At 41.3% G+C, this 15,886-nt stretch overlaps 2 protein-coding genes across 2 annotated transcripts; one reads left to right on the forward strand and one right to left on the reverse strand.

The window, feature by feature from the left end:
- Nucleotides 1–912: 912 nt before the first annotated feature.
- LOC111328597 (uncharacterized) lies at nt 913–15,620 on the reverse strand. Its single transcript, XM_022933067.2, has 2 exons — nt 15,554–15,620; nt 913–6,124 (listed from the first exon to the last, which is right to left on the reverse strand). The coding sequence occupies exon 2, from the start codon at nt 6,093–6,095 to the stop codon at nt 1,059–1,061; it is 5,037 nt and encodes a 1,678-aa protein (XP_022788802.2). The 5' UTR covers nt 6,096–6,124; nt 15,554–15,620; the 3' UTR covers nt 913–1,058.
- Nucleotides 9,167–12,467, forward strand: LOC148724783 (uncharacterized). Its single transcript, XM_088731369.1, is given in 4 exon segments — nt 9,167–9,358; nt 11,002–11,090; nt 11,514–12,010; nt 12,013–12,467. Coding segments are annotated over 4 exon segments (1,233 nt in total).
- Nucleotides 15,621–15,886: the final 266 nt, after the last annotated feature.

Below are 15,886 nucleotides of genomic sequence, written 5' to 3' on the forward strand. Positions count from 1 at the left end.
GAGGGCATGGCACCTCAGTCAACTTGCGCCTAGGTCCTCATCCCTATAGTTAAAGCATTTAAATGATGCAACTCAATAATGCATGTTCATTGCTTTTTTTTCTGTCTCTATAAACGATAATTCAGCATGCTCTGTGTTTCATTTATAAGATCATTTACTGGGAAACCTCATTAAAAAGGATTTCAGTCCAAGCGACAAATCTTCATCGTCCGCTAGTTCACCTTACATTCATTGCTTGTGTTGTCGTACCCGGAGGGCGTTGCTAGGCGTATCACTTCTGGTTCAGTGTCACTTGAACTGCACTCTTGTGATTCCTCATGGCTGTCAAAGTCCGTAGCTATTTCCACATTCTCAACATGATATGCTGCTTTGAAGCGAAAAGGTGCTCCAGTCTTGCACGCAACTGATACCTTCCCGTGACCAACGATCACAATCTCTTCTGAAATTTCAACACTTCTTTCCAACAGATACTCGCCTTCTTTCATCAAAATGACTTTGTTCTTCCTCTTAAGCTTCTTTGCTTCAGTGTCTGTTTTGTCAGTTGCAGTTTGAAGGTCCTGTACTGTGTTAACGACGCGAGAATAATAGTCTCCAAAGTGTGCCACAACTATTGGAATGTGTGTGCAACTCAACGGAAACAGATGCCGGGCAATCGCAGCTGTTGCAAGTGAAGGTCCTCGTCTACCAAGAAGGGCAAGGGAGACAGCTCTCCGGTAATAACCTTTTGCCCAAGAGGGATCAACAGTGATTGCCCTCTGTGAGTCTACCAGGGCTTGTTCGAGCATCTTCTGCTTGTCTTCCCGTGATGACCATTTTTGCTCCGATAACTTATGATAACTGGCAGCTCTGTTGGTCAACAGCCTGGCATCGTTTGGAGAAAGACGCAAAGCTTCAGAGTATACTTCTGCTGCGGCGTAATAATCTTGCGCTTTGAACAAACTCTTAGCACGGTCGCTTCTTTCTCGGTCACCGTAATTGTTGGAATCAACAGTTGGTAAGCCTTGGTAGAGTTTTATTACTCTTGGTTCGGTGTCATTTGAGCTGTTATCTTTTGATTCCTACTGGCTTTTACAGTCCGAAGGCATTTCTACATTCTCAACATGATATGCTGCTTTAAAGTGAAAAGGTGCCCCATTCTTGCACGCAACTGACACTTTCCCGTTACCAACGATCACAATGTCTTCTGAAATGTCAACACTTCTCTCCAACAGATACTCGCCTTCTTTTAACAAAAGGACCTGGTTCTTTCCCTCGAGCTGCTTAACATTTTCAAAAACACACAGCAGCTCATTGGACGATTCCACAACATGAACTTGAAGCTCTCCACAAAGCTTGGTAACCTCAGAGACATCCCGACCAAGGCTCAGGTGTTTAAATACTGCAGCAGCAGCTAGTGCTTCTGGCTTTCTGCCCAGCTCTGCAAAAATTATTGCCTTGGTGTGATAACCAAGCGGCCAGCAAGGGTCAGCTTTGATGGCAGCTTCAGCATCGTTCAATCCACGCTGCAGCGACGACCTCTTGGATGGAATATCCTTCTGTTGTTGGGCAGATTTTAAGAAGGCTATGGCTTTGCTTGTGAGAATCTTTGGATTATTTGGACAAGTAGCCAGAGCCTTATTATACAACGCCAGTGCTTTCTCCACTCGTCCACGATCGAGGCAAACTTTTGCTTCTTCTTTAATTCTTTGAATAAACTCCACTGTTGGCGAAAGTATTATGTTTTCCATGTAATTGGATTTATCATACTTCAGAGGAACACCACATGGGCAGTTAATTTGAACGTCACCAACACCGACCATCACGGCACCTTCTGAAATTGTTAAGGGCTCTTGTAACCGGTACCTTCCTTGTTTCACCAAAATTACTAGATTCTGCGAAGGTGCTTTTTCAGTCGCAGTTTGAAGATGCTCTACCGTGGTCACTACCCGAAGATCAAAGCTTCCAAACCGAGCCACAACTTTCGGAATGTTTGAAAAATTTGAGGGAAAAAGCTCTTGAGCGACTGCAGCCATTGCAAGTGAAGGGCCTCGCTTGCCAAGATAGGCAAGGCAGACAGCTTTCCAATAATACCCCTTCATCCAAGAGGGGTCTGCCTTTATTGCACTCTCTGAGTCAGCGAAGGCCAGTTGGAGACTCTTACGTTTGTCCATCGCTGAGGTCTGCCGTTCCGATAGCTTTAGGTAAGCGGCAGCTCTGTTGCTCAACACCTTGGCATCGTTTGGCGACACACGTAATGCTTCAGTGTATGCCTTCATTGCGCCGTAATAATTCTGCTCCTTGAACAAACTACCACCACGGTCGTTGAGCTCCCGGGCACGATACATACCAAACTTACAAGGTGGTATGCCCTGATAGAATTGAGTTTGCTCTGTCCCTTCTCCATTTTTGCATTGCTCGGACAGCTCAAAGCATTCTTCTTTCCATGCCACATTCCCCAACAAATTGTGCGCTTCAGCTAATCGCAGATAAAGTTTGGTCAGCATTGGATGAATCTTACCATAGAATCTTTTCCGAATCTCCAATAAAATTTGTCCAATTGTCAAGTATTCCTTTATCTTTCTCTGCTCTGTACCAGTAACAAATAATGGTTTAGATACCTTCGTTCCTTTCTTCCAACAAATTTGCAAAGCCTCCAGAATTCCGGCCAAGTAATCAGCATCACCTTCATCTTCGAATGCGGAAGTTTCAACACAACAGTTTATCACGCCCTCGTGTACCTGCGGCCACCATTTTTTGAGGATATTTAGAAGCATATCTTCTGAAGCCTGATGATCAAATTCACTAAGTATTTCGAGAGCGCTGGTCATCGCCCTAATATAATCAACAGATTCCGCTCTCATTGTCTTACAAATTTCTACAATTTCTTCGGCATACGGCTTCGCTTCATCTACTTTTCCCTCTCTGTTGAATAACGATGCCAGATGCTGAAGAACACGAACTAGGAGTTGTGGATTTGGAGGTTGTATTTCCCTAGCAAGTTTTAACGCATCCTTTTGACGTTTCAACGCTAATTTGAAATTGCACGCCGAAACGTAGTTTTCTGCCCTTCCTATCAGCATCTGTAACTCCACAGCATGTTGGCGGCTAACTTTCAAATTCATCCTTTCGATGTCTAATAGCGCTTTGTGATTCTTTTCCCACTGTCCTTGCGAAGCGTAATACGAAGCACTTTGTTCCAGAACTCGATATTTGATATCGTGATTAATGATTGCACCAGACTTTTCCAGCCCATTTAACTTCTGTACGGTTTCTTCACATATCTTCTTCGCTTCTTTGTAGCTTTCAACGTCGGAACAATTTTTTTTGCTAATACTTGCATTCAACATCACTTGAAGAGTAATATCTGGGTCCTTGTGAGCCTGGCTTCTGTGAACTTGTGCCCGAAATACTGAGAATTCAGCATGTAGTCTACGAAAGGAAACGCTTGTTCCAATCAAGAGGTCAACAAAGGAAAGCAATTTATCTAAGGTTTCATCGCTGCAAATTTCATTGATCTCTGTTTCTAAATGATCTTTCAACTTCCGGAAATTTAACAAAAGAAGGGTGAGAGTATTTTGGTCTTCTTTTTTTACTTCAACACAGTTTGAGCCATCATAAAAGTTCAAACAGCCTTCACTTTTCTTTACAAGTGCGTAGTGCAAAACACGCATTGCTGCAACCAAAGTCTCCGTTCTTAAACCTGTAGTAAGATTACCTCGAACGACTTCTTGAACAAGTTTGTGGACACTGAATACTCTGCTTTGCTGATCAACTGAGAAAAGGGAATAGCAGGTCAGCACCTTAAGAATGGCAGCGATGTCAATCTCGGAATTTGCAGCATCTCTTAACTCTACTTGATCCAGTACAGGAAAACCAGGATTTATGACCACTAGAGGGATATTTTCAGACTCTAGAAAGGATGCAATACGCATCATGGTGGCAGCAGCAGGCGATTTTTCAGCCACAAATTCAAAATTCATTTCCCAGGTGGTGTGTACAGATAAACGATGCTGAGCCTCTATACTACTGAGAGCGGTGACCAGCTGCTGCTCTAATAGACGAAGCTTTACATCTCGGTACTTGTCGAGATAAGTTTTAAAGGTGCAAGGAATGGGAAGCGCAGATATGTAGGCTGCTGCTTGCGCGAGGGCTAAAGGGAGACCTCCCAGCTCCTTTGCCAGATCGATTGCTTCTTTGTAAGAGGATTCCCCATCAAGGCCCGTTCTTTGCATTAGAAATAGGGCGCCTTCCTCTTCACTGAAACACTGCAGCTCCCAACAGTCTTTGGGTGACAAGTTCAATGATATTTTGATATCCTTAGCGTTTTTCCTGGTGGTGAACAGTATGTGTCCATTCTTTGGTGCTTTTGCATTCCTTTGCCAGGGCCCTTTGCATATTTTCTTCACACCACTGGGACACTTTGTGCTCGTCAACTCATCTGCATTGTCTACTACCAGTAGCCATTGACAATCCTTGTTTGATAACAAAGCCAGAAAGCTGTTCAGGGAATCATCGACTTTCTCACTTGTCGACGCAGGTCTATTGAGTAGAGCAAGGTTCTCGGAAACTGATTTATCTACATTTTCATCACTTTCCCCATTAATCCAAAACACTCCACCTGGGAAGTGGTTCCTCCTTCTCCAGGCAAATTCTACAGCAAGAGAAGTCTTTCCGCAGCCTCCAAGGCCACAAATGGTTTTTGTGCAGCAAGATGTGCATGAAAGATTTGCCGAATCCGTATCCTGCACTAAATTCTGTTCTAACCAAATCAGAGCTGAATCTCGTCCAGTGAATTCTTGCAATCTACGGGGTGCGGTACAAAGTGCGGCAATATCCTCTTTTTCCTTCCCAGACGAAGATTTCGCTTTCAGAGCTTCCACTTCATTTGTCACTTCTTTCACTTCAGACTTCATGGTTTCGATGGTGGCCTCTAAGTCGGCGATTCTATCTTTTGATGTGCTAAGGTCCAGCACAACAACATCCAGACAGCCTGCCATATTGCCCAGATCCTCGCTGATAACATGTAAGGCACCCTGCAAATCATCTCGCTCATTAAGCAACCTATTGAAGTTTTCCACACTTTTTGATAGCATTGAAATTTCCTCTTTAAGGCCTTCAACATCTGTCAGTGCGTCATTAAGTTGTTTTCCACGTTTAGCAATCTCCTTGAGATGGAATTCTCCTTGCTTTTTCAGTTCAGATATGTCTCTCGTAGCACACTCCTCGCGTCTTTTTATCTCTAAAGTGAGCTGCCTGATATTTTCTTGAGTTTCTAGTAAGTCATTCTGGCCTTTCCTCAGGTCGCTTCTTACAGAATCCATTTCCCCTAGTTGCTCCCTTAGCTCAACAATCTCGTCTTTATGTACCCTGCTTTGTGTTTTTACTTCAGATAAATCATCCTTGCACCTTGTCAGGTCTGTAACCAGCGATTGACGCAGTAAACGAAGAGCCTCAACTTCGGATTCCCTTACACTTACGAGTCCATGATGAAACAGGTCTTGCAAATCTTTAGAAGATTCCTGCACGGCTCTGTCTGCGTTGAAGACAGGGTCATTTAGCAGACTGGTAAGGTGCCCGAATATGGTGTTGACATCTGCTTCTTGAAGTTCTTGTTTTGGAGAATGAGCCCAGTGATTTCTTCCCTCGTCTCGGACTGCACTCAGAACTGCTCGATTGACAGGAGGATGGATGAAAGGACACCATTCTAACATATTAAGAAGCCCGCCAATGTCTGTAGTATTGGCATCAGTGACATCTCCTTTCCGTGTTCCTAATGTTGGCATGAAGACTTTTGCTATTTCCCATGCCCCAGCTTGAGATCCCCATTGTTGTCTGTCACTGTTGTTCCAGCAAATCTTTGGTCGTAAAGAGATGTGGAGGCGCTCTAGCTCCTTCTTCCATGTGGTACAAGTGGCACACCTGGACGAGGGACGTGCACAGGTACATAGGGGAAGTGAATGCAGAGGGGGGCTAGAAATAAGTGACTGGTACCAAGCTTCCATTTTCCTTTGGATTAGTGGTGTAATTCCATTTTTTGTTATGTTTAAGGCACATCCGACCATTACCCAGTTTTTGTGCTCTTTTTTATCAAGTTCTGCTGTCCAGCTAGTAGCCATGTTGTATTTTCCTTTAGCAGGGCTAATTCCTAGAAATTATAAACCTTTGTTAATAATGCAAAATCAGGGATTCTTTACTCTCTCTGTCTGAAGATTTGAGAGATGAAAGGGTTCGAGAAACTGGATGGTGAGAGATGTGGGGACTCAAAATATTGGGAATGAGACACCATGGGCCCTGAAATGCATGGGCTGGCGTTGGGTGGGGGTTTAAGACACTGAACAACGAGATTTTGGGGGATTTGAGATACTGTAGTCTCCTTATAGAGACTCCTTACACTTGGGATTTTGAGATACAGAGGTTTAATGATACTTCCTAATTTGGGATACTTTAAGGACTCGAAGGATACTAAGGGCTTGAGTAGTAGGTGTCGATCAGGTGTATGGCTCGAGATACCGAAGAATTCAAGGTTTTTAGGGAACTCGGGATGCTGAGGAGTTTGGTTTCAAGTCGTTGGAATCTTGAGAAAATTCAACAATAACTAATCGAGCGAAGAGGTGCGGAGTTACAAAAAGAAGGGGGGGAGTAGGAAAACAATAACTTTCTCCACTAGGCACCGAGGAAAAAAAACATGGTTAGCCCTTGCTATTCTTGGAGTTGAAGTAAAGTCACGTCAATATGATGAATTATTAATCTTTTAATTCGATGCGGAATAGTTGGGTTGATTCAAGCATCATGCCATCTTCCCTTTTAAAAGCAATACTGGACTACCGTGCCCTCTTACTGCCAAGATGAATTTATATTACTCTAAAAAATAACCATATAAACTGAAAATTTAAATACTACAAGTCACAGTACCAGTAGGATATAAAAAGTGACTTGACTAGACAAAAAGTCTCCATATGTTTCTTCAATTCACTTTGTTCACACAACGCAGTATTTAATGGATAATTACTTCGGCACATGGCATTAGGAGAAATATTGCAGCCAGCGGAGGCCTACCATTATCTATCATAATTATTGATCCCCATGAAATCCTATTGTTCTGTGTCTGTGTTGGACTCTTCGATTTTAGTCGCACCTATGTGTGATAATTGTGATGCTCATTGCTATTGTTCTTTGTTGTGATGAATATATCTTAGATTTTAATTGTGCCGAGGGTTGTTATTGTAGCTCTTTGTTATAGTTGTTCAAAACAATTCTAATGATGGAATTAATTCGTGCAAGGCGTGTAACACTGCTAATTTGCATACTTTAGAAGCCAGAGAATTCAGTCATTTTACTCAGTGCGAACCTGGGTTTAGAAAGAGGATGGATTCGTCGGAAGACGAAGGATTATTTATTACACAGAGCTCTACGAAGGCAGATACTTCAGCAGAAATCGGTGGGTACTACACTAATCACTCTCTTCGGTGTTCGTGTGCTACACGGTTGTATGATGGTGGTGTTTCAGGACAACTTCTCCAAGAAACGACTGGTCATCGTTCTTCCCATGGTGTCAGAGCATATAAATGTACCTCATCAGCACTCAAAAGGGAAGCAAGCGAAATTTTGTAGGGTTCTCCTTCAAAAAAGGCTATAATTGATGTAGAGAAATAGGATGAAAACGATGCTGGGGAAAATTATACTGCACGAGAGGTTAAAGTAGTAAGTCCGGAAAAATGTGATCAAGAGGGTAGTAATCAGTCAGTAGTTGTTAGCACTAATTCCACTAGAATTGTTATTTCCTGTAAATAAACTGATGAATATAATACTTCTTAATGCAATAGGTTGTGCTCCATACTATAAGTCTCCTTGATTGAATTTTTATTTACAGTGTTTGAAAGTTTTTGTTGATTAAAGTGGCACTTCGAAACAAAAAATTAAGTTGCAATAAACGAGAGTTAAACGCAAACGGTAATGTTGACAAAGTGGTGAGCTATCAGTTTTGGTGCGCTTTATACATTAAATTTCCAAAAATAAGCTGCAATATTTTTAATAATGCAGCCTGGACACTGCAATATTTTAATATTGCCGCACGCTTATTTAGCGCGTTTTATTATATTACCACTGATAATTTCCCTGCTAACAAAAAGGACCGCCTCCGTTTTCCTCATACAGTTGTTTTGTCATCTTGAAGACTACAATCGTTGATTTAATGCAGAGAGAGATCAATAGAATTTCACGGGGATCAGTAATTATTAAGCAGTATCAGAAAAAATTCTTAGTCAAAAGGATCTGCTCTTAAACCCAACGCCCTCTCAAGTGAAATACGGTTCTTCTACGTCACCACATTTAAGGATCATGTTAGATTGCAACGCGCATGCGCAAGATCAGTGCGCATTTCCTTGTCAGCAAGATTGGTCACGAATGTTCGAATCAGGCGTGAAAAAATGTCAAATATTGAACATACTGAGGATTCCGCCTCGAAAAGCTCTTCTAAAAAGAAGGCAAAGAAGCTCCCTCAAGGCGGCAACGAGGTTCCCAGGTCAGAGGGCACTAGTGGTGTAGGAAACACTACTTCAAACGGTTTGTCGGGAAACGCGCCCGAATATGACAGGACACAACAGAGTGAGCTGTCAACATTTGGCAGTATGCTAACGAATTCTATGCTTACTCTCCAAACAACTTTGACTCGGCAGTTTGAAAAACTGCAAAATACTATTGAAAGAACTTGGTCCACAGAGGAAAATAATCTGTTGGCGAGCTCCGAGGGAGAGTACAGGAGTGAGAGTGACAATGAAAATGGCGCCAAAACCAACGATCGCGCTCGGTGCGACGAGCCTCGGTCAAAACGCCAAAGAGATGCCTCCCCATCACAAATATCTGTCTTGTCAGACGATGTGACAGAAATCGCTGCAAAACGGTCGAAAAGCTTAGATACAAAATGTGATGTACTCGACGCAATTGCTCAACGCCTCACAAAGACAGAACCGACAGACGTTGCTGTCAACGAACAACTTGCTACACTCGTGAACGGGCCCATGTTCAAATTGAAAAAACCTGAAGAATCAAAGCTCAAAGAAGAGGGGAAAAAATCCTCCGACCACAAAACTACGAAAGTTTGGTCGCCACAAAAGTGGACGAGCTTATTTGGAACAGGCTGAGGCCGAACACGAGGTCCTTTGACTCGAGGGTACAAACAGCCCAAGGCATGTTGATCAAAGGTGTCATTCAGGTCACCAAAATGCTCAATGAAATGCTGGACCTGAAGTCCAGAGCAAATGACGAGTCAGTGAATGACAGTATAGATTATGAGAGCAAACTTAACCAGCTGATCGACAAAGGAATGTCAGCTATAGAAATGCTTAGCTACGCAAATTTCGAGATCAACATGACGACGAGAGTGCATAAAACCCGACCTCAATGAAGACTACCAAACCTCGCTATTCTCCTCGTCAGTCCCTGTGAACAACTTCCTATTCGGGGGGGATACCTCCAAAAGGTTGGAAGACATTGACAAGACCATGGTAAAACCCCATGGTCAATCGAGCAGGAAGAGATTTCCTAGTAAACAATATGGCCGCTCGCGAGGATACCGCGGCAACGATTATAAATATTCTAGGAGTTCGCACAGCGCAAACGTATCCAGCTCTCGAAAGCCTTTTTTAGGCAAACGATTGTACAACCAACAAGAGAAAAAAGGGAGATACGAAAACCAGAAGCAGTAAGCTCTGTTACGCCGGAAACAGTGAGTGAATCTCCTACCTGCATTCATTTTAAGAAGGAAACAATTAACCTGGTGCCTATTGACGAATTCAGAGCTGATAGACTTAATGATTTTCTCCCAGAGTGGAAAAAACTAACTTCAGATAAGGCTATTTTGGACACAGTCGTCCACAGTTATCTCGACTTGATCAGTAGCGAATTGAATTGTCAACAGGGCACGAGGTTAACTTGTAATGTTAATTCTATCGAGAAAGTAGCTATTGATAAGGAGATTACGAAACTCCTTGATAAGGGAATCATTGAAGAATGTTTGCCTTGTATTGCACAATTTGTGTCCCCAATCTTTGCCAGGCCTAAGAAAGATGGCACCTTCAGACTGATCCTAAATTTGAAAGAGTTTAATGAGAATATTGAGTACTATCATTTTAAGATGGAAAGCATTCATACAGTCACTTCCTTAATAAGGCCTAACTGTTACATGGCATCAATAGACTTTAAGGATGCTTCTTACTCAGTGCCAGTGACAGTGGAGCATCGAAAATTTTTGAGATTTCATTGGAATAATATATTATTTCAATACACTTGCTTCCCTAATGGGCTGGCCTGCTGCCCAAGAAAATTCACTAAATTGCTGAAACCTGTATATGTTGAACTTCGTGAATAAGGACATCTCCTGGTCCCCTACCTAGATGACTCTTATTTACAAGGGGAATCAGAGCTCGAATGCTGGGAAAATGTTAGAGAAACTGTGACATTATTCCAAAAGCTTGGCTTTATAATACATCCAGTCAAATCTGTTTTTCACCCTACTCAAGAATTGGAATTTCTTGGCTTCATAGTAAATTCGGTGACAATGACAATAAGGATTACGGATTACACCAGAGAAAGCCCTGAATATTCAATCACAGTGCACTAAATTCTTGCACAAATCAATAGTCAAGATTAGAGATCTTGCACACATGATAGGAATCCTAGTTTCCAGTTTACCTGGAGTCCAAATGGGCATGTTGTTTAACCGAAATCTCGAAAATGAGAAAATAGACATACTTAAAGCAAATAACGGGAACTTTGATGCACTGTGTACTATAAGTGAGACATGTATGTCACACTTACAACGGTGGCGTGACAATATCACCCATGCAAAAAAGAAAATATTGCAAACTGACCCATACAATACAATAAGGTCTGATGCATCAAAAGAAGGTTGGGGGGCAGAACTAAATAATAAGTGCACGGGGGGGGGGGGGGTGCTGGCTGCCAGATGAAACCATCCTTCATATTAATGAGCTAGAACTTTTAGCAATTTTGTTTGCATTGAAGTCATTGTGCAATGATGTAAAAAAGACTCACATCCCTGTAGAAAGTGACAACACAACAGCAGTGTGTTATGTTAACAACATAGGGGGGGAGTAAGTCCAGACCATGCAATATTATTGCCAGACAAATATGGATGTGGGCACTAGAGCATGATAATTGGATTACAACAGCTCATTTACCAGGGAAAGACAACACTGTTGCTGACTGTGAATCCCGTCTGTTTAATGACAGGACAGAGTGGCAATTGAACACTGCAATATTTTCTAAAATAAATAATCTTTGGGGCCCATTAGAACTTGATTTATTTGCATGTAGATTGAATAGGCAATTAGATAAATATGTGGCCTGGCGACCAGACCCTGAAGCAACCTAAATAGACTGATGCTTTCTCACTGTCATGGACTGATAAAAGCATTCATGTTTTTCCCCCATTCTCTCTTATAAATAGATGCCTTCAGAAGATCTCAAAAGACTAAGCAGAAGCAGTGATAGTTGTCCCAATCTGGCCAACTCAGACAAGGTCCAGTTGATGGCCTGTCATGTATCAGGGAAGCAATGGCAGCAAAAGGAATTCCTGATGAAGTAAAACTCATCATTCTCAAGTCCTGGCGAGACGGAACACAAAAGCAATACAACGCCTATCTTAAAAAGTGGATACAATTTTGTGGTGAAAGGAAGATCAGTAAAACTGAAGTCACTGTGAACAGTGCCTTGATGTTTTTGACAAATCTTTATGTATCGGGACTGAAGTATAGTATTATTAATACTGCACGCTACGCATTATCCAGCCTGAACTTTGACAGTAGAATCACAATTGGCAATCACCCCATTATAGTAAGATTTATGAAAGGTGTATATGAGTCAAGACCGATACAAAGTAAATACTCTTCAGTGTGGGATGTAAAGAAAGTGTTGAACATGTTTCGAGAATGGAAAATTAACAAGGAACTGTCTTTGAAAGACTTAACTCTAAAAACTGTTATGGTAATTTTACTAGTTAGTGCTCAATGAGTTAATCGATACATATGTTGGACACGGCTAATATGATAGAATTGGAGGATACTATAACTTTCCAGATGGGTCTCTTGAAGCAGAGCAAGCCTACAACTAAGTCAATGTTCCTTGAATTCCATAAGTATCCAGAGGATGAAAACCTTTGTGTGGTGAGAACTTTGACATGCTATCTTAGAAGAACCTCATGTTTGCAAAAACCACACCATGCAGCTAGTAAGGACACAATAAGAAGGTGGATAAAAACATGTCTAACAAAAGCCAAAATTGAAACAGCTGTTTTCATGGCCCGCAGTACACGGGCAGCATCAACATCTGCGGCACTTAAAGGGGGTTTGCCACTTCAACTAATATTGGAAAAGGCTGGATGGTCTAATGAGACCACATTTGCTAGACATTATAATGTTCCTGTTGAAGGCACCAAAGCATTGCAATTTACCAAGGCAGTTTTCTCATGATTAGATACCATACTATATTCATATAGTGTTTTTTGAACTGTTGTTAAATCTTTGAAAAGACATTTTTATTCATGTCATTGCCTTGACAGCATATCTTTAAAGAGTAAGCTATGTTTACATGTAGCTTATGTTACTGGAGTTACCATTGCTCAATATATTAAAGTTGTTTTGCTACTTTGGAACATGCTAGTGTGATTAAGGTTTTTCCACACATTCACTTGTAACCCATTTTAGAGGTTATTTCAAAGTGTTAGATTGTAGTCATCTTGGCTACGAAGTCTCACATGATCCTTAAATGTGGTGACGTAGAAGAATTTGTAAATTAAACGAAACCTACCTGGAAGTTGAAGTTTGATTGAGATTCTTCTAGTCACCATAACATTTAGGGATCAGGTGCCCGCCCTTGTGCGGTGGCGCTACCCTGCCCTGTGAGGACTGTAGTGTGGTTGCACCTTTCAAGGTCATACAATATTTTAATATTGTCACATGATTGTGGTCTGTTATTAATCAAGAAGACTACAATCTACTTTTAAGACTGATCTTGCGCATGCGCGTTGCAATCTCACCTGATCTCTAAAATGTTATGGTGACCAGAAGAATCTCAATCAAACTTCAACTTCCAGGTAAGTTTCGTTTAATTTTCAAATTAACTCTCCACTAAGAGACACTTTTTTCCATTCCCATTCCGCCACCCAGTCAGACTCTGTATTTACACATTCTCGTAAGCAGACCCTCCTCGTCCTCTAAGCGGACGGGATCATGATATTAATTGACATCGATGATAATAGAATCTTAGCGACAAAAGTTGTCTCAAATTTACAAATCGAAAGAAATATTTACCTTTGACAAACCAACAGAGCAATAGGGCTCGGTTTTGTCAAATTTCAAATTTGTCTGCGGGAAAGGAAGCTGTCCGTTCCTTTGACATTAGGGAGTTTAAGCAAATCCCTACGGCTGGCGCTGCTACGGCTACTGGAAGTAAAATTGTCCAGAAACGAGTCATTGCGCATGTCAGTGGTTCCCATCTAGCTGTAGCGGGAAATCCTTCTACGCGAGTGGGAAGGTTTCGGCGTAGTCTTTGGTACGTGAACTTATCTCGCTTCTTTCTTCGCTTTATACATTCTCCTGAGCAATTTTAACTATTGAAATACACTTAACATCTTTAAAAATAGCTTATCGGGAATATTTATCAAGCTTGTTGTCCCTTACTGAGTGAATCTACCTTTATTTTTGCCGCCGGGTTTGTCGAAGGATCGAAGCAGTGTGCAAATGGAGAACGCAGCGAACGCAAGGAGAAATGCGTAGGTAGAAAGTCTAACTTTTCCTTTTCAAACCTCAAAGTCTACTTGAAATTCAAATAGCTGAAGCCGAGGAATGACGAGGGTTATGAGGGACCGTGTGGAAACTTTGCTTTGGTGTTTATAAGCTCCAAACTGGCAATTTTACAACACATAAGCTTAAATATTTTAATTCACTCATTCACTGTGCACAGGATCGCTTACAATTTTTTTTTCCAAACGTTAGAATCCCTCGTCCCTTTAAAAGAAGTCATTTTGAGTTTTTAGACGTGCAAAAACTACCGCGAAGACGCTTAATTTATTGCTTTTAAACTTCTCAGCCGTACTAAAGTTGAATTTTGGCGGGCTACGGCGACGTACTCTCCCCAAGCCTCGTCAACCACGATAGCCGTAGCAGCGCCAGCTGTAGTGATTTGCTTAAACTCCTTATTATCTAGAGTCCGACATAACACTACCCTGAAAGCGGACGTCTACGCTATTTCCTCGTTGACGGATAGTTCTACTAACTTTTTTCCAATTCCCGAGGGTGTCCGCTTACGAGAGAGTTAAAAGTAGTCCATTTTAAAAAAGCTACTGAATTTAACTTAACTAAGTCACGCAGTTGAAAGTAAAGTAGGATTTCTAGAACTTAAATATAACATTCGAAACCTTTTACAAACTCTGAATAAAATGTATGAGGGTTTCACCAGATTCCATTGACTGCCCACAAAGATCCACAGAGTCCGAATTTGCGCCCCGGAACTGATGTAAATGAATAAACATATCACCCAAGAAAGAGCTTGTCAACAGTTCAGACGTAAATCGCGACCTTTGAAGCAGGTTTTAATCCTGTCGCTACTGAATTCATGTCTCAAATCGAGATTAAACAATATCAAAGGCTCTGAAGGCAGCGTAAAAGGACTGGATCAAGTTTAGTCAGTATGTTATCCTCGCCTGCATCAAAATATTCAGACGAGATATGTATTAGCTGGGCCCCCATTTATTGACAATGTTCGGCTGAAACAGTCAAATGTCGCTGTCGCCACGAATTATTTTGCAACGTTTTTCGACTTCCTCTCAGTAAATGACTTAAATTACATCAGAAGTATAACGACCTTTTTTCAGGTTCAACTTTTCCACAAACTTGCATCAAAACGGTAGGAGAAAAACGTCACGGAAGGGAAAAATTTGTCTAATCTCAGTTATTTGAACTGTGATTCTCGTGTGACAATCTCGTGATCAAGCAATGTTCGCTGTGCCTATACAGATTTTCTTTAGAGTAAATGCGGTAAAAATCACAGAAATTCCTATTTCTAAAATGCCTTAAGAAAAGATAAAAATCCCTGCATTTACTGTTGTTGTTGATAAAAGGCCATAAGAAAGAGAAAAATCATTACATTTATTGTTCTTGTCCTAAGTTCTCAACGATGTTTCTCATAGACGGAACGACATGTACTCGTCGCTTGACCGGCACATTCAGAAGATTTGTCGCTCCTACCGATGTCCCTTTGTGGGCAACTTGAATCAAATATGCTACTAAGAATTATGGCAAGCTCATGAAAAATTCAGCGCCTTAAATTATCGGAGCTTCAATAAGTTCCATTTGCAAATATTCGTCGAAGGTCCTCACGGCAATATACAGTAATAGTAATTTTAAAATTGTGCCAATAAGAGTTGAATAAAAACATAAAGTACCTGCAGATTTGAGTAAGAAATGTGAAAGGAACATTTGAGATAGCGGATAAATAACTGGTACTGGCATATTACATTCGTGGCGTAGTATTAAAATACAAATGTTGTTTACCATACCTCAAACAATGCTGCTTGTTCTCATTTCGACCTCCAATCTCAAGCGACAAGCGGAAATGAATCTGCTATCCTAAGCACAATTAAACATTAGTGTCCAACCTCTTTGCCAGCTAACTGACGAGCGACTCGGTTCCAGTTTTCTGTGCGGCTCGGTAATATACCATTTTTCTTTCTAATTACGATAGAACTGAACAGTTCACTGTGGAAATATTTCTCGCTTACGTAATACCGAAACATTTCAATTCAATCCATCTGTCTTTATCGAAGAAACAACAAAGTGTTCATAACGCCAGATTAGAAATTTTGCAGGTTTTAATGTTGTGGATTTCGTGC

Source organism: Stylophora pistillata, chromosome 8 (assembly GCF_964205215.1).
Source record: "Stylophora pistillata chromosome 8, jaStyPist1.2, whole genome shotgun sequence".
In the NCBI taxonomy this organism is placed as follows: domain Eukaryota; kingdom Metazoa; phylum Cnidaria; class Anthozoa; order Scleractinia; family Pocilloporidae; genus Stylophora; species Stylophora pistillata.